This window comes from Colletes gigas, unplaced genomic scaffold (assembly GCF_013123115.1).
Source record: "Colletes gigas isolate AHSC1104 unplaced genomic scaffold, ASM1312311v1 Colletes_gigas_Sc00003, whole genome shotgun sequence".
NCBI lineage: Eukaryota > Metazoa > Arthropoda > Insecta > Hymenoptera > Colletidae > Colletes > Colletes gigas.
In genome coordinates this window covers 7,439,952-7,465,953 of record NW_025106632.1, presented here as the reverse complement: position 1 = coordinate 7,465,953, position 26,002 = coordinate 7,439,952, and the positions used below count along the sequence as shown (strand labels likewise).

The window sequence follows — 26,002 nt, the reverse complement described above, 5'->3', positions numbered from 1 at the left end:
CGAAATGTGATAATCATGCAGGGGCTTGTCAAGGTCGACTGGCCTCCATGAGATAATTTATACACGTGTTTACGTGCGAGCCCCCGGTCCAACTGGTTTTGAATATCTCCCAAGTTTCCTAGATCTATCGAATGCTACATAATTAATGAACTAGAACGCTTTGTTAGTTAAAAGGAGTTTTAATGTTCATACTGTTTGGTACCATTACTCATTACTGAAAGTCATATTGTCGATTTTAATTATTGTACTAAATTTCAATGCTTTACGATAAATCGATAATTTCAGAATTAAATCAAAGGAATGACTAAATTAATTAAATCGGGAGGAACGAAGATGGCGGCGAAAACGAGAATTTTACGTAACATGTATCGACAATTCGGGATAACAGCAGTTTATTAGACATTGATATACAGTGGATAATAAGGTCAATTAGGTTGATAGGTGGTACTTGACGTACAACAAGATCACGATGTGCCAGTAGTTTGCTACATCGCCGTGTGTTTCGTCACATAGTCCATTTTTGTTTCGCTCTTTGTCGCCAGGAGAGTGTTTGCTCACACGTGTACATACATATACATATTTATATATATATAATTATCCTCTCGTCTATGTATATATATAAATGTATTTTTCTTTTCTGTCAATTACATACATTGTATAAGGATAGATTCCCCGACGTTTTCGAGGCTCGCTCTAAATTTTTAATGTTCTCATCGTTTTGGAAGACGTGGGACTTTGTTGTTATTCTCCTTGATCCGTTACCAACTTAGACTAATAATTAACAGTTCGATAAATCACAAGGAAAGGAATTGACCGATGTGAATTATGCTTGTGCCAATTTCGTCGATGTTCCAACGTGTTCTGACAACAACGACGTAAATTAGTATTTCTAACTGGTGCTGGGTGCGCAATCTAGGTGAAACGTAAGGTGCAATAAGTAACGAACGTTACGATAAAAGGTGCATAGTGCTGATAACGCTGGTGCTGGGGACGCTAGCCGCCTGAAAGGTGCGAAGTTACGTAAAGAAAGGCGCGTAACGACGCGTTAAAGTGCGCGACGAATAACAATAATATTATACAATAGCGTAAAGTGTAGCGCGATAACAAATTGTCGCAGGAATCGAATACGAATCGCGTCGATCGATGTACTTATCGTATTCGTTTCTTACAACGCCGATAACAGATACCGAAGAAACGTGTTTAGAAATCTGTCGCGTGTTTTTTGATATATGTATATACAAGCCTTCGATTCGCGAGCCGGTCTCTGATGAAATGGGCACAAGAACAATGTAGAAAATCGTTTCGAGCAGCGCGCCAACATGGCGGCCGCTCGATACGTTTGCGTTCACGAATGACATTAGATCCCTACACCTGCCGTATGCGAATCAAGGGATGGAGTTCTCTGCGCAAATAGGGCCGTCGCGCATCCCCTCTACGCATACAAATAACGTATAATATTTCGCGTGTTCTTTCAATGGATTTGCAGGGCAACGACCGTCTTTGTTGGCAGTACCGCCGACCGCGGTTGAATAAATTTTTTAACACCGATAAAATTATGGACAATTAACAACGGCACGAGAGAATTACTCTTGCAGGTATCGGTATCGTGGTCAGACGACTGTTCCTTTGATTTCTCTTCTTTCAAAAATACACATTTCTCGACCCCCCCTTCTCCTATGTCGTCTAGACTGTTTCAAGTTTCTTGCTTGGTAAACGTCGACGGGAAAAAGGAAACGGTAAATTCGTTAGATATAGTACAATAAATACATCCTTCGTAAGATTTACACCTAGATATATTGTAATTTACTTACGACTTAAGACTCGTCTTTCTTTTGTTACTCAATGGCTAGTGAATCGAAATCTATAGAGTCGTTCGGTTCTTCAGTGTTTTGTCGAACAGATTGAAATTTCTTCGTCGTTTCTCTTTACGGGCAAACAAATATCGTACACTCTAAAAAAAAGACGTTTGACTTATTTTTTTTTCAATGAAACGAACTCGACCAGTGAGACAGGACCGGGCTACAGTGTAACGTAATTTTCCTAAAAAGTATCCTAAGAAGACGATACGACCGATCTTAACGAGCGTAGAAAGATAATCGACGAACTAAATGACAATCGTTCGCTTGAATACTTGAAAAAGCATGTACTTTCATGGGTTTGTGTTTTGTATTTTAAAATCTCAACGCTAAATATATATATCAATATATATATACGCTTTGTTCTTTATATATTTATAATTTTTTTTTTTTTTAAATACATTTATACTCTTTTTTTTTATAGTTTTCTATATATTATTAAATAGTACTCTCCATTCGGTGAAACTCTTCAACAGTAAATAATAACATATATATATATATATATACGATTTGTATATTAATGGATGCAGGCCATTTTCTTTTATATCTTCGCAAACGATCAATAAGTAAGAAATTCTTTTAGTCTCTCAACAAAGTAACGTGCGGCACCGACAGATTCATTTATCGTCTAAACGAGAAATTAATTAATATCATTATCCTATCGTAATTATCCCCGTAGCGTACCGTTCCAAGTAAAAATATTTTGTACCTCTTGTCTCGTTCGCGATTCGCCGCGGCTCGCGCGAACGAACGCCGAACAACGATAATTCGAATTTGAAAAAGTTTTTAACGTTGATTTATTGTCCGTGTGAACCTTAAATAGAGCATTAATTATATCGAGATCGACATCGATCCTATTCTTTCGTTTCTCAACGTTTCGGACGAAACGGAGCTGTTTTTTTATTTCTTTGTCAATTTTAGAACCGACGTGGAACGCGTCTCGATCGATAAACCAAGATCAACTGAACTGAATTCAATCTATCGAAGCGCGACTATTTTTACTATTGCTTCAGTGTCACGACGTTGATACCGCGTCGTTCTACCGTGTATTTTCACTCTAGTGATAACAGTACAGCACTGAGGGATGAAAACTAGTAACATTTACGGCCGGAAGCATCGCTAGAGTACTGTAACTCGACTCTTTCGTTTCTCGGTTATGCTTACAAATCTAGAGAACTTACGTGCTATGAGTATCTTTCGATCATCAGCAATTTGTAATACGTTGAAGAAGCGTTTATCATACTACGAACGGTGATTCGCCGACCGACTCTCTCCCTTTACCGGTTCTGAATACGAACGTTTAAAAATATCGACATTTTCGTTGGCTAAGCCAACAAGTTACGTGTTCCTTTAACCGTCCGACAGGAAAAAATATTCGAAAACGCTACGAACGAAATTTCACTATCGAAGAATGTTTAATATCGATCAACGATTATATGGCCTTGGAGTTCTAATTCGCAGTCGTTCAAATAAATATCGAAGTTCTTTTCGTTAAGCTCTAAACAGATCACCGGTAAGAATACGTTTGGAACTCCTCGATGGAGATTACTTCAGTGCCGATCGTTGTTCAAAATACTTTCGTAACTGTTCGCCACGAAAGAAGAGAGATGAGTCTGTTCCTTAAATTAGCTAACCATGATTGCGAATTTGGGTTTGGCCTCCGGAATAGTTTTGTACACGGAATGAAACGCGACCCGTTCCTCCTGCTCGCCGATGAATCTCTAATTAATCAGGAGGATTGACTTTCTCGATTCTACGCGATTATCGGGGCCTAATTCGACCGCGACTGATCGCTCGTCTAATATTAGAACAGGCAGGTTTCTTACAGATCATGGCCTAACCGATCCATTTCGGACAGTAGAAAGTCGACGTCCGCTTCCGTCACCGCGGCGCTCGAGATGATGTTCCTGAAGAAGTTGGGTCGTCGGTCGTCCGGCTGGTAACCGACCATCAACGTCCCAGCTTGCATCATACGACCCTTCAGGATCGGGCAAATCTGCAAAGTAAATTTATTATAGAGATGTATTAACTCCTCGACACCTTGACGGTTTCCAGAAATCGAATTTTATCGTTTGTTTACATTATCATAAAGTTTCAAAACGTATGGTTGCTCTGAAACTTTGTTCTCCACGGGTCTAACAGACCAATTTGAGAATTTCTGAGGAAAACGCTCTTAAACAGTCGAATCGTTGAATAGTTTAGCAGAAGCGTCTAAAGCAGGGGTCACTCTACAAAGTAAATCAAATTTGTAAAGAACGGGTGTTTTTAGAAAATTATTAATTATCAAATAAAAATTTTTGCTCTGTAACTGTCGCTAGCCAAGTTCTGTGAAGCCTAAAGTTTCTTTGCGAAGACTTGTATTTTGTCGATTCAATTTTAATGGTTTTTATTTTTCAAATAAAAGATAAATTTAGTATCAAATTCTTCTCTGGAACTCCTCTATTTTATAATGTGATGGACATATACTATTACTTTGTGGTAAAAAGAATTAGAATGGCTTGGCACACCCCAGCTAAAAGGTTGCAGACTCCTGGTCCAAAGTATCTCGACCATCGTTTCGAGCGTACGAAAGATTTTTCTTCGTTTTGTTTCATTTAAAGTATAACATACATTAATTCCAATTCTCTAATAAAATTACGTTGAAGTAGCATTTGCAGGAATAAATTGACCTTCTTCGTTTCGTTAGCGGAAAGTTTGAAGAATCTCGGACATTTTGTTAGCGTCTAATATAGAAAATACAGTAAAAATAATCTCACATCTGCCAGGATCTTGATTCTTTCGGAAGTGTGTGGCATGTTCCTTACGCGCGTTGGCAAGTACCAGAAACAGCAGTTGACCATTTCCGGTTCGAGTATCAAGTAATACTTGTCGGGCATTTGCTTGATCCGCCTGACCATGTATTCCGTAAGTTCCATTAATCGATCCATGTGTTTCTCGAATCCCTCTGTACCCTGTAACAAAATGTAAAAAACACCTCATACACAAGTCCTCGACACGTCTTCATAAATGTCACAGCTAGTACACTGCCTTGAAAGACATTTGTCTATCAACCGGAAATTAAATTACACGTATATAGTACTCCTATATCAACCCCTTCCCGTGCTTTAACGAGTCTGACTCGTGATGAAGATTTTGGCCCAAACGTTGGCGATACTGGTACTGTCGGCTTCGTAATAACACCATTTATCTTCTATTTTTTAATTTTTTAAATTCTCTATTTCCTACTTCCACCTGTCTCCTGTTCCTTACTCCAGTTATTCCCCTCCTTTCTACTCTTTTACGCTTACAACTAAAATTAAAGTTAACCTTTGCTTGGAAGAGATTCGTAAGATACGCGTGCAATGAGTACAACTTGAACACTAAGTAGAAACAACGAGTAATGGACAGACGCGCCAAGCGAATCGCATCCAATTATCTTGGAACGAAGCATTACACTAGAAAACTTTATCCTAGATTTTTCATTCATTTTTTCGTATCGAATCGCAACGTTTGCGATTGTTCTGTCATTCTTAATATTTGAGTTCGTTTTCTCAGTTACGCGGTTCTCCAATCGTCTCAAAGTAGCAGTAACGGACCAACAGAAATAAATCGATCGTTTAGTCCAAAGTTTGTTCAACCCCTTGACGTACGATTTAATTTCGATTAATTTTTATTTTACTTGCTTTTGTTTAAATTTGTTCGTACAAGGAACGGTCACGAGAAGGAATAGATTTGCTTTACGAATACCTCGTGAATGTAAAAATGTATCGATGACCAGTGAGTAGCCTAATGATTGTGAAACTTGACATCAAGAATTGTAACGATTAACGTATGGCAAGTGGTTAACGATCAGCGTCGAAGGCAACGTCTTTAGTGGTTTACCTTGGCGCGCCATTGGAGCCACAGCTTGAAAATGTCATTGTGACGTCCGCATTGAATCACCTTATCACCGGTGTCGTATTTCACGTCGTAGAGCTTGTCCGTCATGAACAAATACTCGGCGGACATTTGGTTGCAGCTAATCAGCAGGCCCTGGAACATAAAGCGGCGATGCATCCACGGAAGAGGGGAAAGAGACCTGTCATTCTCCCGCTCGTTCTTTCAATCCCGCGACCGAACAATACGCGTTTCGTGCCGCGTTCGGGAAAGTTTCTGATTGACAGCCGCGAAAAGGAACAAACGAACGCGCGCGGGTCGATATGGAAACCCAACTCATGCGCAGGAAGAGGGAAACTGAGGGATATTGAATTTACAAAATGGCGACTACGAAACGCTTCGACGCCCCAACGGGCGCCATTACATCCTCACGGTTCTCGCGGTTCTCCAAGCTTCTCGTAAAAGTTAATTGCAAGTTAAACGCTGGACGGGCGCACCGTTGACTTTCCACAGAACTATTTAACCAGGTGCTTCCATATTTCTTCAAAATTTTCTACTTAAAATTACCTCGCAACAGAGGAAGCCTGGACCACTCTTTTTTCAGATGAAATTTCCGTTATAAAAATTCTCCCAAAATTAGATTTTACAGCGTGTACATGGTAACAAGTATCTCTGATGTAATTTTACCCCCATTTTTCGCTTGAATATTTACTCGATAATTCTCTCTGATATTAAAGTTCTTAGTTTTGAACGTGTCTCGCGAGAATGATCAGTTCGGTAGTTTCGGGGATTGTTGGTCGTCGAAATGTTTTTTTCTCGTAAAAATAACCGCGTCAGGAACGACGAAGGAACAGAATCGCCCCCGAAACGTTCCGCGGCAGCCGGTGCACGGAATTTTAATATCCAAAGGGGAAGTCCTGCGCAGGCAATAACTACGCAGGCGTGGGGAGGGACAAACCCTCCGGGCAAGCCGTCGTCGTACGGTTGGCAACATATGTTATCTCTCAGTTTAATTAAATTCCTACAGTGCTGCGTTCCGACGTGTACGTCTGCCCCTCGGAATGCAGCCGCTGTGTTGTGTCATCGCTCTTACAGGAGCCCGGAATTCTGTTCGGTCAAGGGATCCGGCGCGGTTTCACGCCAACGGGGGAACCTCGCGAGATAATTGTGCATCATAACACGTCGTTTAGGGTAATCGTCGAGAGACTTACGTCCTCCTTGAAGTGGATCGTCGAGCATTGAAGCAAGGCTCCCATCAGTTTATGAGGATTCCAGGTTATGGAGTCGGCCCTGCGAACATTTACGTACGGGTTTGGAAATTATTACGTAAAGGTGTCAATGATGAGAGAATTCTATGCACGTAGGCACAAAGGATCAGATCAGATGTTTTTACAATGCATGTATATTAAACGACACTGACTAGGGTCTCTAACAGAACAGCCATTCGGGAATACTTAACTTTCCTTTTCTCCGTAATGTTACGCACACTATAATGGCGGGATATTTCTGTGGTTTTTTAAGCGTGTATAATATTGGTTTCCTGTAGTTTTTTTTCCGCGACGGTCATGCTTGCATCACAATCGTATCATTTCTAACCAAGTAGCATCGAATACGCGTTTGTGGGAGAGACTGATAGGACTTGGACGTAATTTTCTCGAATTGTTTAACAAGAACGAAAATCGTCAGATTTCTCTGTCAGCGATTTGATCAGGGACCTGTCGAAAAGTGGCACGTTAAGGTGGCTGTAAAAGACGAACGAGCTCAGCTGGTCGTCAAACGGTTATCCACTCCCACGGGGACCAATAGGGGATAAAATATGAGTTATCTTCCCTTCGTGCAGCGCGGGGGTCCATCAATTCGAGAGGAGAGCTATTAATACAGCCACGAGATTGGGTTTAACCCCCTGCTCCTAAGAGACACACCCTTGCGGTAAAAACTCCTAACCCTTCTAAATCCTTGCCGACGCGAGACGCGAGAAGCTGTGTCCTACTTGACGCCAATTTACGATGCATAGTTATCGAACGCTCAACAAGTGTTGCATACTTGGTCGTTAAGCAAAGTGCTTGTAAACTATAATTTTCCTTTTTACTACGAGCAAAGAATGTTATCGTTGCTTATCCGGCTCTGTAACTCGAGTGGAATCAGAATTCTACGTACGAACGGGCAAACGTTGCGTGACAAACGTTATCGATACTTGGCAAATGACACATATATCGCGACACTGTCCCTCCCGTCTGTTGACTGCGCTGTGGATGATGCGAGGGTACTCGAAACAGCCACGAAAAGAGATTCGTGTCGGTGACAGGCGTTTGCCATTAGTCACTCCTCTACATCCTCTTCAGCGCCCAGCGTTTGTCGTGTTATTCCGTTCGCGAGCATTTTCGAAAGCTTACAAGCGATTCGCGAAATTCATCGCGCGGTACACATAATTTCTAATCTTCTTGGAACACAGATTTAGTTAATGGTACCTGACTGTTGAATTTCTGTGGTCTTTCGTGATTCTTATAAAAGAGACGTTAGATGTTATTCTCAACCCCTTAACGTTCATGCCCGAGTCTGACTGCTTTGAAAAAGTAATATTTGTTTAATCCAACGGTTTAAGGGATGATATTTGTTTTCCTTCAAATTATACGTTAGATACAACATTGTAATTAACAAAAACCGTATTTTTAGAAACAGATCCAATAAAGAAAACTGATCATTGTTGGTGGACCCGAAAAATATGAGCGTTAAGGGGTTAAGCAATAATAACAATAACATCCTTTCTATACCGTGATCAGGTGATCGAGCAGGTGTTTGAATATATAAAGTAAGTTAATTAATAGAAAAATAATATTCCAGCGTAGGTAGCGCGGTTACAGAAGGCCCGTACTGATTTTCTATTAGGTGAAAAACGCTGTCGTTAAGAATATGCATAATGTCTGTGTGCACAAAGCTCGAGTGATTAATGCGATTCGCAGCTGGGGCTGGCGCGTGCAACAACCCTCCGTTCACTCTTAAATTCGTCCTAGGTGCCAACCCCAAAAGCCGCGCAATATATATTACGGGGGTTGCTAATTATCCTCACCCCCGTTTTACGAACATACCTACGTAAACAAAAAAAGAAAATTTGTTATGAACGTGTTGTGGGATCCACGTTCTTACTTTTCCATAAACTCAATGATCTTTTAAAAATTGTTGGACTTCTATTTCGAATACTTTCGCGTAATGCGTTTACGCGCAGAATGGCGGGAAAGATCGATCCATCGAGGGAAGAATGCTCGAATATTCTCGGGGCTGCATAAGCGAACCGGTGAAAGGACACGAACGTTTACTTCCGACTGCGGACTTTGCTCGTTCCAGGGAACCTTTTATGCGTAATCATTTCTGACTTTGTCGCGACGACGAAATCACGGCTCTTTCTCTCTCTCTCGGCCGCTGTCTGCGCGTTGTTCGAAGGAAGGCCGCGAATGGCGGGGGGTGGCTGTCGGGGAAACAGCAGAGAAGACAGACAACGAGAGAACGGGGGGAAGCAGTTCCCTTTGTACGAGTTTAATCCAGCATTGTCGAGGCACGGTCTTTTATTTCAGGCACGCGGAAGGCACGGTACGATGCGGCGCGGCGGCGCGTCGATACATAAGAGGAGAGTTCTGTTCTGCAAATGCGCTCCAGGGAACTGATCCAGCTGTTGCTCGTCCTTCGGACTTTTCGTTTGCCATTTTAATCAAGACCTTCAGGAAGGAAGTCCTACGCGCGGGTACAGTCCCTCCAGAAAACGACGGGAAACGTCTCATCGAACGACGATGTTAACTACTTCACACTATTGTGTTATACGGAAAGTAGTTTCGTTTCCTTACCAATGGTTAATTGCATTTTTAATTAGTCAACTTTATTCTAAACCGTGTTCTCATTATATACTTTCACTGCTGACACTTCGAGGCTTATTTGTACAAAATTTTGTTTCATTCTGTGCAATTGTATTTCTTTGATGACCCGTAAAATATGGAAAATTAGAAGCTGACGATGTTAACTACTTCACACTATTGTGTTATACGGAAAGTAGTTTCGTTTTCTCACCAACAGTAACTTGTATTTTTAATCAGTCAATTTTATTCTAAACCGTGTTCTCATTATATACTTTCACAGCTGATACTTCGAGGCTTATTTGTAAAAAATTTTGTTTCATTCTGTGCAATTATGTTTCTTTGATGACCCTTAAAATATGGAAAATCAGAAGCTGACGATGTTAACTACTTCACACTATTGGGTTATACGGAAAGTAGTTTCGTTTCCTTACCAATGGTTAATTGAATTTTTAATTAGTCAACTTTATTCTAAACCGTATTCTCGTTATATACTTTCACTGCTGACACTTCGAGGCTTATTTGTACAAAATTGTGTTCCTTTGATGTCACGTAAAATATGGAAAATCAGAAGCTGCATTCTCGACATATTTTGCGTTTTCATTATCGAAAAGGTAATTACTTCGTTTCAAAGCTCGACATGATAATGCCAGACCTCGTACAAGTTTAGTAACTCGTCAGAAGCTATTGCAGTTTGAGTGGGATGTGTTACCACACTCTTACTATTATTATTACTTGTTCTCGTCTTTACAGAATTTTTTTAACGGTAAAACATTTACTTCAAACGACAATGTCAAAAATCAATAGGATCAATTTTTACCAGGAAGAAGGCAAAAGATGCTGGGACCAAAATGGCCAATACATAATTCAATAAAATATTTATATATTATAAGAAAATTGTTTCTCTTCGCGAAGAAAAAAACAACCCAATATTACGGTTGATCAGTTTAAAAAACAGTGATTTGTAAGAAACTCTTATCGTTTCTAATTGTAGCGTAGGAGTATGAGTGGGAGTGACTGTGTATCGTTTCTGGTAGCGACACGACAGACTCCTCGAGGCATAAGATCGTAGCAGATATCGAGCAGAGATGACTTTTTGCCAGTGAAATTGTTTCCACGGAAGGCCTCGTGCCAGTCTTTTTCGGGTCAGGGACTGTCTGCCGCTGAATGGATGGAGCAGATGCGCCCGGATGCAAATCGTGGATTAATCTCGCCAACCCCTATCCGAGCTCCGGCGCCGATCGGGGCTACCCCTGACCCCCATTGCAAGCTCGAAGGGTCGGACATCGCTGTCTCCGCGGATGTGTATGCGAAAGTTCGCATGTGCCGGGGGACAGGAGTCACTCCTTTCGTTCTGGAGACCCTCGATCCGACGGATTACGACACTGTCCGCGAACAGCCTGCAGGTACCGTCTTTCCGCGTCGATTCCGGTTTCATTAGTCACAATGAAGATTTAATATCAAGCGTCGCATTTAATTCCAAACGCAGCGTCGACAAATTATTATTAACCGAACGAACGCTTCTCCAAGACTATCCAAAAGAATTTTTAATTTACTCTTCGAATCTCTGTCCCCCGAATCAGCTATCACGAATTTTTCCAAGAAGTCGTTTTTCCTTCGGTGACACTTTCCACAAAAGGTACGCGCGGATCGAAGACATCGAGCTATTCTCATGCAAACTCGTTTCGGTATCAACCACTTCGAAATATCAATTTTGCCTTTTATAAGCATCGCGTTGAGGGTTCTAGGTGTGTTTGCGTGTGCCTTTTTCTGAGCGACTCCATCAAACTAAGCCTCAATAAACTATAAAGCGCGAGGATTAAGGCACCCCTGCAGAGAACACATGTGGAGGTCTGATCGATCGAAAGGAAACGCATCGACGACCGAATTATTTCGCGCTTGCGTCAGATTCTTTAAACAAAATAATCAGTGGGTCGCACTCACCGTTCGACGCCCGTCAATCTGGGGTGTCTGTATTTCTTCGAGAGTAGCAGTCCACCACCCCAAGCCGCCTAAAACCAGATCAACGCGTAAAGTTAACCCTTTGCGTTACTTCTTCGATACTTATAAACTTCTAAATAATGTTGATATTATTATGAGCTAAAACTTGATCATATGTAGAGGACATTTTCTAGAGATATCAAATCATCCAACAAATTAAGGTATAAATATATTTTTGAAAAGCTCTGTCTATGCTAATTACGAAATCTTGCCTTTCTTTACGTTCTCATTGTTCGTTTGTCTACTTTTGGAACGAATTACGTAAAACACATTTCTCGTGTAAACTCTAACCACGATTAAAACTGAAATTCACCCTCTTCGTAGCTGAAATTTGACGTGCTAGGAAAGCAATGGGATAAAAAATAGAACCGTGTTAAAGACTTTCTAAGCGTTGACTCGCAAATCCCGGATCTTCCGAATTTTCCCACAATTTACCCTGACGATGTAGTTCCCCTGGCCGAATACATGGCGGTTCTCACATCTATTATTAACGCTAAGGCTCTTACGCGTTTGGCATTTATCGTTCGCACGACGAACTGATTTGAATAAGCTGTCTGGCTAAGTGGAAATCTCTGTTGTCCCTTCCTAACTTCGAAGCACGTTCGATACAACGTTTCTTTCGGTTTCTTCGATGTACACTTACGTCAATGTGCAGCCAGAGCTTGTGTCTCTCGCAAATGTCGGCGATCTCTGAAATGGGATCGAACGCGCCGATGACAGTGGTCCCAGCGGTGGCGTTCACGAAGAATGGAATGTGCCCTTTGGCTTTGCGCTCCAGGATCAGTTCCTCCAGCTTCGACGGAATCAGACGGCCTCGATCGTCGCTGGGAACCATCACGCAGTTGTCTGTTCCCAGTCCGCAGACTGCGGCGCACGATTTCACGGAATAGTGACACTGTTGGGCAACGTAACCGACCGGTTAAACATCCCCAGTTTCCCATTATTGCACTCGTCTTTCGTAATAACTGTTTCCAAGAAACACGCGACTCGAGGTTAAATTCTAACTATAAAACAGATTATTTCACCTCCAGTCGTTTGTTATAACAGAAATACAGTAACAGAGTCAGATTTCTTCTCGCTTGGTCCCTTCAAAGAGTCACCATGTTGGGACAAGTTTCAACAAAGAAACGAAAACAAAATGTGCAAATCTGGTGTGCATCTATTAAAATAAATGCCAAATAATAGGCAAACTGTGTGATTCGTTGATCGAGTCGTCGTGAAAGAGTCGTTTCGCGCGTGAACGATTCTAAGTGGAAGAGAACGTACTTGGTCAGACGTAAACATCACCAGCTGTCCGCCGATGGCCGAGAGCCCTCGTTCCTTGTAAGCGGGGAACATCTTGTGTCTCGCCGCGAGAAAAGCGTACAGGTTACTGATGGAACCTCCCGGTGCAAGAATAGAATCGCCACCGCTCCAGCCGATCAGCTCCCTCATCTTTTGCAGCACCACGTGCTCCATCAGAATGAACACAGGCGCGATCTCGTAGGTGAACATGTTGGTGTTCGCTGTGGCCGTCAGCCATTCGCCGGCCATCGATACGAGATCAAGACCGCAGGACAATTGATTGAAAAAATGAGGATGACCTGGAAGCAATAGACCAAAGCAAACTATTTAAAAAATGGATCTTGACTTCGATGGCTGTGTAGAAAATCAATTCAAAATTAGATGGCCCTGTATATACAAATTATGTATGTAATAACCACATTTTTATTCTTATAAAGCAACGAAGAGGATATAGATTATTTCCACTCTATTTCTATAATCCAAGCGTTTGTAAGTCTATTCATTTCCAGATGAAAAGTCGTTTTATTTTGAGGTATATTTAAAAAAAAAAAATACCAGTTTGCGAAGATACTTAAAGCTACGAATAAAATTCATGGTCTAACTTTAAATTTGAAAATTCAAACGCGTTCTTTGCCAGCCAATCGTAAATTCATCGTCAGACGGGGCACCGAAATTAGTTGTCGCGTCTATAAATCAAAAACGGCACGCAAATTTCGTCGCGACCGCGTCGATTGTTCGAAGACGGTTTCTAAAAGTGGAGTAATTAATAACGCTGACGTGGCACGTGCCCAAAAATTATGGACGCGGTCCCGACACCGAAGACGGACGTTAAAGGCACGCGGGTCGAAAGCGGGAAGAGAGCTTTAAGCTTCTCGCTGAGTACGTTGTCATCCGCTCTGGTGAACATCGCGCTAGGATCAGGGTTAATGCTTCTGTTCGATGGGAGCCTGCCTTCTGATGCAACTGGGGGAACAAGTGCGCGGATTCCGCTTGTTTCTCATACGCGGAGTGCGTCCTCGTGTCGAGCTGGATTTCTATTACGCCTACTCGATCCGTGAGCGTTTTCTCTCGAAGAAATTTCACGATAAAATGCGCGATTTTCATACGACGATCTTACGATCGAATCTTCGACCTTTGTAATCTTCAAGTATCTAAATCCCTTTAACAAAACTGTGTTCTATGGCGGAATTTTCTCTTTCTCTTAATGTTAAATGAAGTTCCACATTATCCCATAAACATAACGCTTCTCGATCATCGTGCAAATTATATATGCCCTGTCGCGTCTCTTAATAATTTTCACGGTAAAATATACGACTTCACGATACAGGATTTCTACGTAGTTCCAACCATCGCGCCCTTCGAAGTTCTGTCCTATCATTTTCTAAAATAACGTAGATCCCTTGATCCCGAGAATTGATGGATTCGCTCCATCGAATATCCGGCCACGAAAAGACTTTTTCCCCCCGGGGTGCTCGATAACCTTGCAACCTTCGATAACCGCGGAGCATTCGCAACAGCCACGCCACCTTCTCAACGAAACGTTGTTCTCTTAATAATCCTGCTTTTCTCGATACCAAGACAAGTGACGCGAACGAGAATTTCCGGTGCGGTGCCTAGACATTTTAATCTCCCGGTATTACGTAGTGATTGACGTATGACGCCAGTCTTTCGAGGGCTGAACGTGCTCCCCTTTGGTCCATCTGTAGCTCCACAGCCTGAGGATTTTCCGGACCTGCTGCTCGGAACCAAGTCGAGGCAACCTGAGATCATTTTTGCCTCTAAATAGAGAACTGTCGGTACGTTCGGTAATAGAACGTTGGTAAAATATAAAATAATAATTAACTTGATCTCTTTCGCATTTCAGAGCCTGTCGGATCCGACTCGATCCTCGAGCGCACGCTTCGACGCAAAAGTCCACCCTAAACGCGATATCGGGCAGCGGTATCCGAGCCGTTTGTCGCAGTGTTATTCGCAATTATCTTGGTCCGTGGATCGTGGCACGCGTCCGGTTTGGGGTGTGCAAGAAGAAGTTTGCCCTCTCTCGCTCCCCGGTCTCCTTCTCTCTTCGTCTTTCCATTTTTCCAAGAGTATCGGGGTCGTGGTTCAGCCAAGGGTGGAGCAGGGTCGATGGTCCAAAGCGCCCGCATTTTGCGCGTCACACGCGTCGCTGAGCGACTAGATTGTTTGCAGAGGCTCTCAAACCGTCCAAGGACGCAAGGAAAACAAACTATTCCGGCCAACCGGCGCGAGATAAGTCGATCCGCGTTATGCAAATCAGAGTGACGCGAAGAAGACCACCTAAAGTTCACCGCATCGTTTAAGGGAAACGTGCAAAGTTGAATCGTCTTCGCGTAGAAAATGGATGCAGGTTGGCAAATACAAGTTTTCAACTCTGTTGCCAAGAATAGAAAAATATACAGTTCCATTGCAAAAATTTTAGTGGTACCTTGAAACCCTTGGAACATCTTTGTTTAATTATCGAAACTGTTTTCTGTCTTCTACAATTTTATTCTTCCGCGTAAGGCAACGTTTGGAATGTTTCAGAAAGGAATGCAAGGCGCGGCAAGAGGATGGTTGCGTGTTTTGCAGGGGGATAAGAAAAACAAACACGAGTGCAGCACGCGGATCGAGATAAGCTGGCCTGGTTGGCGAATTATGCAGATTTAAGGGTATGTTAATGCCGAACGAGGCTGCCAGGGATTTTCGCGCTATATCCCCTTAGACTCTTTTCCATCGCCGCGAAGTAATGGCAAAATAGAGTCTTGGCTGTTTAAACTAATGGATCGCGAATCTCTTATAGACAATCTTCCCTGTTACGATTGTTCTCGTTTCCTGAACTTTGCTCGATCCTATTCTTATCTTGAAATCAAAGAACTTTTATCCCTTCTGAAGCTAAACGAAAGGCTACTGCTTATCTTAATATCGAATTTGACAGATCTATAAGTAAATAATCTTCCTTTTGCAGTCGATAGTGATTTATTAAAGCGAATGGATGATTGTAGAAGTTGTAAAGTAACAAGTTTCCGTGTCGAAGATCGAATGTGTTTCTCCTGGTCTTGAAATATCGGGCACGCGGATTGTTTCCTAATCAATTTCTCATGCCTCCGATGGCTCGTGTACGAAAGGAATTGTTCACGGTGGTATTTGTACGTCCTACACAATAGATTCCACGATTCGTTTCTTTCGCTGGGTTGCCCTTACGGGCGATTACGACGTCGAAGGGTATCGTTTTCCGACTAATTTGCCCTTTTTCCCCGGGCAGCAAAGAGAAAAGGGAACAAGTTACACCGCCGGAGAACCTGCTCGGCGCAGACCACGGTAATATATTACGGGGCTCAGGATTTGTATGAAGAGAAGTGTGTAACCCCAGCTTAACGCTAATGCCGCGCAATCAATCATATTTCTCTCGAGTAAGGAAAACATTCCGTGCGTAAGATCCGTAGTCTTAAACTTGGATTTAACCGTTATTCAACAACGTGATCTTCGATCGTTCGTTTTACCCAGTCGGTGGAATTTTTTACAATATCTCTTCATTTATTGATCGAAGATTTTTTACAGAAATTTATTAAATACCTGCAAGCACAGTCGGATGCAAATAAAAATAATTTAGAGTGCTTGAAAGATTATAGTATTATAATATTTATATTTATTTCGAAAATTGTAATAATTTCCAAAATTATTATATTTCTATTATAATTCTACGGTGCTATCTACAGGTACCGTAATTTTCGACGATGGAACGCCCGTCGAACGTTTCGATTTTCGAAATGATTAAATATTCCGTAACACGCGTACGCGATCAAATTGGATTTATTTTATTCGCGGTGCCGCTGCTCGAATACCGGTCGCGTGACGTAACAACTTCCACATTCCTCGACGAAACGATTTCTGCATTCCACGAATGGTTATCGATACCAATTTAAATTCCATCGGGTGGGTGTACTCGATGGTTTTCGTGCCGAAAGTTCACGAAGGGTTTCGCCCTATGAGCGCACCGACCCGACCACCCCCATCGTTCGCCCCTATTTACTATTTCCCTTCGACCCCACCGGGGAGAAAATCGTGTAGAAATGGCTCTTAATTACACCGATCCTATTGAATTCACCACCCTGCGCGCAGTGGTGCCACGTGCGCTGGCGCTACAACCGTGTTTTTTGACGGGCACCGTCCGCATTGTACTTTTTTTCCGACCGGTTCTGGGATTCCTGCTGATTTCTAAAAAAAACCCCTACCGATCCCCTCGTCGACGAAAAACCTTTCGGTTCAATTTCAATTCCGGTACAGCTGAGTTCGTGAAACGCGACTCATCGATCGCGAAACAACGACGAGAGTTCAACGATAGGTTGCACATCGTTCATTAGGTGCCCAGTGTTCTATTCGCAGCACAGGAAGATATTATTTTACTGGTATGAAAAATCGTTCTTGCAACACATTATAAAACAGTTTTAAAGACAATAATTTGAATACTTTTTCAAGTTTAGAGTATTCGTAGATATTGTTTCAAAAGAATGTTCGCAGAAGCTAACGGTATCATTGTTCGTTTTTTTTTATAGTATTCAATATCTAATTAAATACAAATTTTGTACAAAACAATATTCCATATTTTTTATGTACTTATCCGAGGGAACTTTCTTTTAGCTCATCTGTATATGCATAATTATTCTCAAATTTTCAAGTAACCTGTTACGTACGCAATCTGTGAAAAGTAGTTCATCAGCGCGATGTCGCGTTTTGATTATAAAAATTTGCTCTCGTATCGTTCATGGCCCGTCGATCCAGAAATAATTATTTTTCAATACCCGAACACGAGCCAAGTTCCAATGCGATGGCCTGAATTTTTCCACGGGCCTCGGAATATTTTCTTTTCGTTTAACCAAATATTTCCAGGTCGAATAATCTGGGGCAGCGATTCTTATCCTTTTTCTCAGACTTCGTAATATGTACTCGAACGTCGATACCTAGACTACACCTGTAATCAATCAAGATCTTTGCACGTTGGTTTCTTCAGCGACGTCGACTTCGTTCCATTGCAAAATATGAATACGTCGGTGGTGGTCGATTTGCCCCCGATGGTGGGTCAATTCTGATCCAATTCTTATATTATCGTTTATATTAATCGTGTCAGTTGATAACGCGAGACACTATTTTAAACAATGGAAAATACGTATGTTAATAACATTTATGACATTGTTTGAAACGACCAATTAAAAAAGAAACATAGTACACGAGAATCCTAAAAAGTCCCCTCTTCCTCAAAATGGATTCCTCGAACGGAGCATCCGTCCCCGATAACAGCCTTTGATATCTTCTCGTTTTTTTTTTTATCGTGCTATATTTTACGTGGGCATCGTCGACGTTCTTATCATCCAGTTCCCCGAAATATTTTCCAGTGTATCTGCAATCGTTCGCCACCCCCCACGTGGGGTAGGTTCCTTTCACGATGTCGAGGATGGTCAGATCGACGATACTCGTAGGGTCCTCGCTAGCCTCGTGGTGCATAATCTAATAACGAGTTTTTGTCAGCGCGTATATCGCGCCACGCGTCCTTCCAGGGGTCAGGGTTCGTCTGCATCGACGCCCGCCGCCCAGACAAGCCTGATTTCTAGCCTAAGTTCGGTTAGCCCTCCTCCATTGTGCATTAGCATCTATTCAAGCCGGTAATCGAATCCTACCGAGATAGCGAACTTTCGCGGGGGATTTGCGGTTGACTTTCAGCATTCCGCGGAGAACCGAGGCCCACGGTGTCTCGACGTTCGATATCGATTGCATTAAATTAAATTTACCGTCCGCAGAATTTGCCTTGCGGCAGAATTTCGGACTCGGGCAACTTGGAAAACAAACTGGAACCAGAGATTTACGTTGAAATACGATTTTTCTTTGGATCGAAGTTAATTTGAAACCTGGGCTACCGTATTGCACGTATACAAAAATGACTTTGATTATTTTTATATCGAAGATTTTATTTCAAAGCTGTTTTATAGCTAACAGAAACGCGAACGTTTGATTATCTTGAAACGAAGGAAAGTGGGCTTATATTACTTGCAAAATAAGCAGAGGATGTACGCGAATGTCTCGCCTTTTTTCAGTTGCCACCAGCCCCTCGATCGTTTATCACGTGCACGAGGGCAACGTGTATATTTTGGGGGTTGAAGCCGGCGGAAATGTTGGAAGTGTCTCTAGTCACCTTATCTCCGCCCTCGAGAGCGCGTATGTTAAATTGAATATGAAATTATGTGGCTTATCGTCCTGACGGACGCGTTAAAACGAGATAGGACAGCACTAAGCGATTCCCTGCTACGAATAATTTTCAATTCACGTTTGCTTTTTTACGTCAGTCGCGCTCCCGTTCTAAGAACCACGATTAAGTGGATTTCACTTTTTTGTTTAGAAATTTCAAATTTATTAATGCTCCTCAAAATCGTTCATAAAATATAATTTTTAAAATCCTCAGATAGTTTTAAGACTTCGAATATTTAGTTACGAGCACTCTATTTACCTTTTTGCGTACTTATGATGTAGAACAATGTATCCTGTGTAAGTTTCTATATAATTGTGCTCCTTTTTTATTTTCTCGCTTCTTCGTAAAGGATATTTACCCGTCAAATAAATATAATATCTTTTTGTTGTATTTCTTATTGCAATTTAGGGTGGCCAAAGCAATTGCGTATTTTAACCCGTAGGAAATCGTATGGAAGATGCTCCTTTAAACTCACCAGTCTTGACTTGGTACTTCAAAGTGGTGGAGCAATCGATGAGGAGTTGCTGGAGCGTCAGACCGCTGTCAGGAATCTCAAGATCCAACAGACGCATCATCTCGGAGGGATGATGGAAGTCGAGGACCTTCGCGTTACGATCGTTCGTGGACTTGATGAAATCCAGGAGGATATCCACCACCTTCATCAGAAACTCCCTGGTCGCCGGAAAACCTTCTGCATTGTGCGGCAGGATGTCTGGGAGCAAGAACACAGACACTCGAAATGCGTTATAAATAAGAAATTTAATAGTTTCTTCTATTCCCTCGCTAACATCGTCCAAAGTATACGATTTAGAGGAAAATTTCTTCGACGATAGTTTCACTCTACAGAAGAGACCATAAGAGACACGGAGAAACCTTCGAAATTCACATTTAAACGATCTGTTCCCCGTGAATTCATATTTTATTATAAAAATTTAAATGTGGGCTCCTTTCGTGAATACAAGAACAATTTTAAACGTTTTCGATTTTCTGATTCCTCTAGATTTTCTGAAGTCCTCTATTAATTGATTCTGTTTACTAAATCGAACTCGAACAATTCTATCTAAATGTATTTTTCTCTGCATTTCAGCTTGAGGATTATTTTAATATAATATTTTAATTAATTTAATATATTATATAATATTTAACTTTAAACTCTCATAATTTCACAGACATTAAAGTAGCAACAACTGGAACGACGCGTGTGTATTTACTTTATTTTTAAGGCGCAATTGCAACGGTAACTATAATAAATCGATGGAAACGAATTCCCATCAAATGCAATGATATTTATCGGATCGAGTTTGTCTATAATAATTGTACAATTGGCTAACGTAACAGTCTACGATGACTCTCTAATTGTTGTAATCAAGTGAAATCTCTTCTACGATAGTGACATTGATCGATTTTATACCATTTTATCGAGCGTCTCTTTGCCCGGCGCTCCGTCGTATCGACCTACCGTCGGGTCTCCGACGTCCTCGCAGAAAACGTAAATTATTAGAATGATTTCACCTCATCAAACAATTGAAAGTATAGACCTATATCGACACACTCTCACTTGTTTGGTGGGATGACACCATCTCACTTCAACGTCCTCTTCTTTTCGGTTCCTCTTCATTTCCTTATTGCGGTACAGACGATCCCTTCGCTTTACAGTGATTGGAAACTCGCATGCGGTTGCAAAATTGAACTATTACGATCATGCATAACCACAAAACGGAAAATCATGGAAATATTGTTCCGTGTATTTATTTTTAACATGCACCATTCTTGTTAAGCAAAATATAAGGCACTAGAGAAAAATGGCACAATTTTAAGAGAGAACAATCTGTTGGTGCTATTCATTTTATCTATTTAATTCATTTTATTCATTTTATTCATTTTATTCATTTTATCTAAATTAATTTCAAACTATTTATTATTCAGTTTTATTCATCTTAACAGACTGTATGCTCGGATACACTTTTAGTGACATTTATTTACCGCGCTCCTATCGAGAAAACACAAACTGCCTGCAGTGGGGCATTTCAATACGCCCTCGCTAAATCCTAGGTAGATTGAACTGTCTTTCCGTTGCAGGGTAACCATAAAGTGTCCCGCCGAATATACCACCCTTCATTTCCCATTGCATTAAGGAAATCCCGTGGATAAACAGATATAGGCATCGACGGTTTAAAGTCGTTATTTTCTTTCTCGAGCAACAGAAACGAACGAGAACGACTCTTTCGATAAACTTTTGGCAAAAGTATCCAGTTCGTGGCTAAAAAAATGACAAAATAAACAGAACGTACGATATTATCAGGAAGGAATGTACTCTCGAAAGGATGACTGTATCTTTCAATAATCACACGAGCAATGAATAAGAGGATGGAAAAGGGAGGTCCAGAACCTTATGGTGAATCGGCCTGAGCCTATGGTTAGACAAGGGAAATCCCCAGCTTCCAGGGGCTCTGCTTCGACTAATCCAGCTCTATCAATCTAACGTCCGAAACCCGGACAGATACTCTCTTTCTTTCGAGGTTTATGGCACTCGTGGCGAGGAAGCAGTCCGTCTAAAACTAAATACTTGGAATCCCACCGATCGACCTCAACTCTAACGAGCGTTGGATCGTATCGAGGACGATCGCGTGCAATTCCATGCAACAGAGTTACAGTTTCGAGCACGAACTACGCGAGATTGCCGCGTTGCTTTGGCACCAGATGCACAGCACCCTCCGCTCGTGGCTTTAATCAAAGCGCCTTCCAGGGGCTGTTACACGCGGCAATTAGTTCCAGCGATTTATAAGCGGGATTACGAGGTTAATTTATAGTAATGAGTCGAAAGAAACGCTCGCGAGGTCGCCTGGATTCTCAAAGAAACCTCAGCGCCTTCAATCAGCACTCTACGCAACTCATACGAGAAACATAAGCGTAGAAAATTTGTACTTAAAAATGTCGATCTACGAGCAGTCGATGGTAGGTGATCGTAGATCGTGCATGCCTTAGTTTCTAAATTATAGAAAATTATTAAGAATGTTTACACGAGAACACACCACGAAGACTAAAGATTCGCAAGATCGTCTTAGAAATTGTAAAGATATGTCTTATTTAGAGAGCTGATTATCAGAATAAATCATTCTGTACTTCCATACAAACTTTACCCATGGTTCTCAAAATCTGTTCGCCAAAAATGTTAGCTAGAAGTATCCAGAAAAAGCAAAGTTACGTTTCGTATTGGGAATGAAAATCGACGATGTTGCTTTGCTTTGCAATATTTTAAATTCGATTCTTAGTTTCGAAGTGGGCGTTATCGGTATCCGACACACGCCGAACTGCAAACAGAGCCGTGACAAGCAAACCCTTTCTCCCTTTTTGCGGCGTGTAATCTGTCCTCAGCCACTCGTCGGCTACGAGCCTCTTCGGGCCAATTCTAAATCCTCTATTATTATGCACCCTTCCGGGCCGCGAGCTTCGCGAAATCAGGACAATATTGTGACTCCCGGATTTCATTCTCGAGAAGCCAAGGCTGATTTCGGTCCCGGAGGGGCACCCTGGAACGCTCCGATGCGAGCGCTAATTTGCGCGTGTCGCTGAAAAATCAGGGGAACGGGACCAGCGAGTAGAAATGGAGCGTGCTTGGTCAGACGAACGTTTGTCGGTCAGTAATTCCATTTGATCGTGTGACAAGTACTCTAATACTTCGTTGTAAGCTTTTACTGCATGAGCAGACAATTAATAGTCAAAAATATACTGTTCACAATTCGATAAATTACTTAATATCGACTCCCTCTGTTTTAATCTCAATACATTCAAGCTTTCCAAGTTACTATAAATGATAATTTGTGTATTATGTTTCATTTCATTAAATTCAGAAAGCAGACAGGATTAAATGTAAATTTTTATTACGTTTGTTATTTGAGTTGTATTCATTATTTTATTCAAACCAAGCATATCTAATAGTCAAGTTAGCAAATTAACATTCTATTTCTACAGATCGATAAAGACAATTTACACAGAATATTATTAAAAAGCAATTCGAAACCTAGCCTCTGAGCCCTCTTCCATTTCATTGGTGCAAGATATTAATCCACGATTACGACGAGGAAACAGGAATTTCTTATCGTATTGCTCCAATGTGTAAATATTTATTTAATTTGCTGATCGGTGTCGACAAACATACGATAACAGAGAATATCGGATTCGCTAAGTGAGTCTATTCCGTGCATCGTACTGTTGGAAATTGTGTTTTAGTATGAATACGAGTTGTATAAGAAAGGTCCAAAATAGGTGATTGTAGAATAGGTCCAAGTATATGTAATTTGTATAAAAAAAATGATCCAAGCCCCACAACGTTATTCGATAAATTTTTCAACATACTCCACCGTTGCCTCCGAGAAGGTAGAACATTTGCAGTTTTAACCCTTTCGTGCTTACAAATATGAATCAGTATGATGGAACTTCGCGAGGCATTGCCTGAACCAAGTTTACGACGAAAACAAAGTGATCGAGTAATTCCATATAATCCCCAATAATCCTTTGTTTCCCTACCATAAGCAACAAATAGACATTATTGCGATAGTAGAAACACAACCTATTTCGATCAAGCCCTTTTCAGTCGAGTGCTAGAAGCCTGTGAAGTTTGGAAACATCTTTCAAAAAACATCCTGCATATCCATAGTTTTCAGCTTCTTGCATTAATTACAGCATCTAAACAAAAGATCGGGAAAATTTGAAACGAAAGTTTGTCTATATCGAGTCTAAATTTCTCTATATCCTATTAAATGGCTGAGAAATTCGTGAAAAATCTACGTTGGTCCTTTCGACGCCATTGTTGGACCAACTCTCGCAACTCGATCCGTGCTCTTTTATTCGAAGCTCGAGTATACCGCATGCTATGCACATCCAGATAACACCTAGATCAATCTTGTCGAACTTACCCGAATATTTCAGGTTACAGTGCTCCCTGGAGAGCGCGTAGTTGTTTTCGGAACTCATTAGTCTGGTGGGCGAATGCGTCCGGGCGAAGTTCTGAAATTCACAACAGAGATCTGTCTTTCGCGAAACCGTGTACCTGTAATTAACATTAATCGCATACTTTACTGGCATTCGGGAGCAATACTCGCAATACACAAATCTAACGTTACAGTTAAACACCGGGAGCGTCGTCGACTTCGTTCGATCAAATTTCAGAAGGAGAAACCCGTCGACGCGGGAAATTATTTAACAAGGCTCGAACGGAAGGTTTTTCAACGACGAAACAAAAATCAAAGGGAGTGTACAGAAAGTAACTCTACGCCGACAGTCGACAAAAGGATTTACAAAATAAAACGAAAGGGCCAAAGATGAATGAACGTGCAGCGTGATGGGAACGCCTTACATATAAGTATTCCTTGATCGCTGTGATTTTAGTGCCGATCATTTGCACATTGTCCATGTCTCTGCTTATGTCCCTCGCCTCAGTCCCTACAACAATCAACAACAGTGTCCGCTTCAGTGTTTCGCGCTGCTTTTTTCTAGCTTTCAGATAAAATTGCAACAAACTGCGAAGCGAGAATAACACGCCGAAGGAGCACGGCAGGCCGAGCGACCAAAGAAACATGGACAGAGAGCATTTTGTGCGGAGGTCTTGGAGAGATAGGCTTAACAAGCATTTCCTCGTTACTGAAAGAAAAGGCGAAACTCGTTATAAGACGAATCGTCGATGCTCTCTGAACCGATCGACCGGTCCACGGAGCGTAAAATCTAAGCGAGAAGATGTCGCTCGATCGAAAGGACGCGTACTAAGTTGAGGAAATGCGTGAAAGTGCAGTAAAATTCGAGTACAGCTAGATAGAAAATGCTTGCAGTATAGTGAGAACGGCGTTACAGGGTGCGAACAAACTGTAGGTATCGATTCTGGTCTTGGAGTTATTCGAGTTTGAACAACCCTCTGTAACAAGTTATACTGCATTCGAAACATCGTGTCAATGTCAAAACAGAAGTAATTTTTACGTAACCAATTCAGAACCGTTCATTGAAAATACCATTTCGAAACCTAGTCTCAGAAATCGTTGGTTCAAGGCATGTACATTTACATTATTCGTGTACCCAAACTTTATTTGCACCCTGTATCGCGAAAATGCTTAGATCGTAGCGATAGGAGAAAAGTAGCACGCGTCGATCGAAAATATCAGAGTACTACCATGTTTTAGGAGCAAAGGGGAGCTTTCGTCCGCGAACTATAGCAAAAGTAAAAGAGGATTTCAAGCAGACTTCCCGGGTGGTAAGGAAAAATGTAGCGAAAATGAATAATGCGTGAAAGCGAGAAACGACCATAATTAGAGGACCACGTACTCGACCTACTGCCAGTTCACTCGTCACCACAATTTTTTTGAAACGTGATCCCCTAATTATCCACCGCCTCGATTCCCCAAGAATGTCTTGTAAAACCGTATTGGAGGATTCGTACACCGCGATGAACCCCCGTAGGTTACGCGGCAGGGTACATTTGGTAAAAAGAGGATGCAATGAAAGAGGTACCGCAACGTGGACGCACTCACCAAAATCCGTTCTCCTCTCGAGTGTCCTGCTTGGAGGGTCCACCGGGCGATCGAGGGAAGCGGCCTCGGGTTTCACGAACGGGGGATGGAGCTGTCCTGGCGGTAGGACTTAAGGGTGGATCGTCGACAGACTGGTGAAGCAACGACGGGCTTCGGGGTGGTTTCCAACGGACTGCTTCCAGCCGAAAACGCCTGGACGACTCACGAGCCTCGGCCTGACTCGGCCTGCCTCGCGTCTGCCTGACCCAGTTTCTTCCCGCACAACCCACGCAACCACCCCCTCGTGTCCAGGTGGCGGGGTTGTTTTCCCGTGGGCGGGGCGAGCAACCCGTCGCGGGTACAGGGCTGTCGATGCGTCGTGCACGAGGGTGGCCACGTGGGCGTGCCGATCGTTGGACCAATCCTCGG

At 42.0% G+C, this 26,002-nt stretch overlaps 1 protein-coding gene across 2 annotated transcripts; it reads right to left on the bottom strand.

The window, feature by feature from the left end:
- Positions 1–2,762: 2,762 nt before the first annotated feature.
- On the bottom strand, positions 2,763–25,781 carry LOC122404978 (glutamate decarboxylase). Of its 2 annotated transcripts, XM_043409417.1 has the most exons (11): positions 25,595–25,781; positions 24,433–24,518; positions 23,993–24,083; positions 19,552–19,788; positions 12,821–13,137; positions 12,198–12,449; positions 11,498–11,565; positions 6,923–7,001; positions 5,718–5,867; positions 4,613–4,807; positions 2,763–3,852 (listed from the first exon to the last, which is right to left on the bottom strand). In XM_043409417.1, the coding sequence occupies exons 2-11, from the start codon at positions 24,487–24,489 to the stop codon at positions 3,679–3,681; spliced, it is 1,620 nt and encodes a 539-aa protein (XP_043265352.1). In that variant the 5' UTR covers positions 24,490–24,518; positions 25,595–25,781; the 3' UTR covers positions 2,763–3,678. The 2 variants fall into 2 exon arrangements, with proteins under 2 accessions (XP_043265352.1, XP_043265353.1); XM_043409418.1 differs by lacking the exon at positions 24,433–24,518.
- Between the last annotated feature and the right edge of the window lie 221 nt (positions 25,782–26,002).

Excerpts from the sequence above, each read along its gene's own strand:
- LOC122404978 (XM_043409417.1), bottom strand. The coding sequence starts at position 24,489 with ATGGACAATGTGCAAATGATCGGCACTAAAATCACAGCGATCAAGGAA. Across the intron at positions 24,084-24,432 it reads CGATCAAGGAATACTTATAT|AACTTCGCCCGGACGCATTC; the intron begins GTAAGGCGTTCC and ends TGTGAATTTCAG. Across the intron at positions 11,566-12,197 it reads AGCTCTGGCTGCACATTGAC|GCGGCTTGGGGTGGTGGACT; the intron begins GTAAGTGTACAT and ends ATCTGGTTTTAG.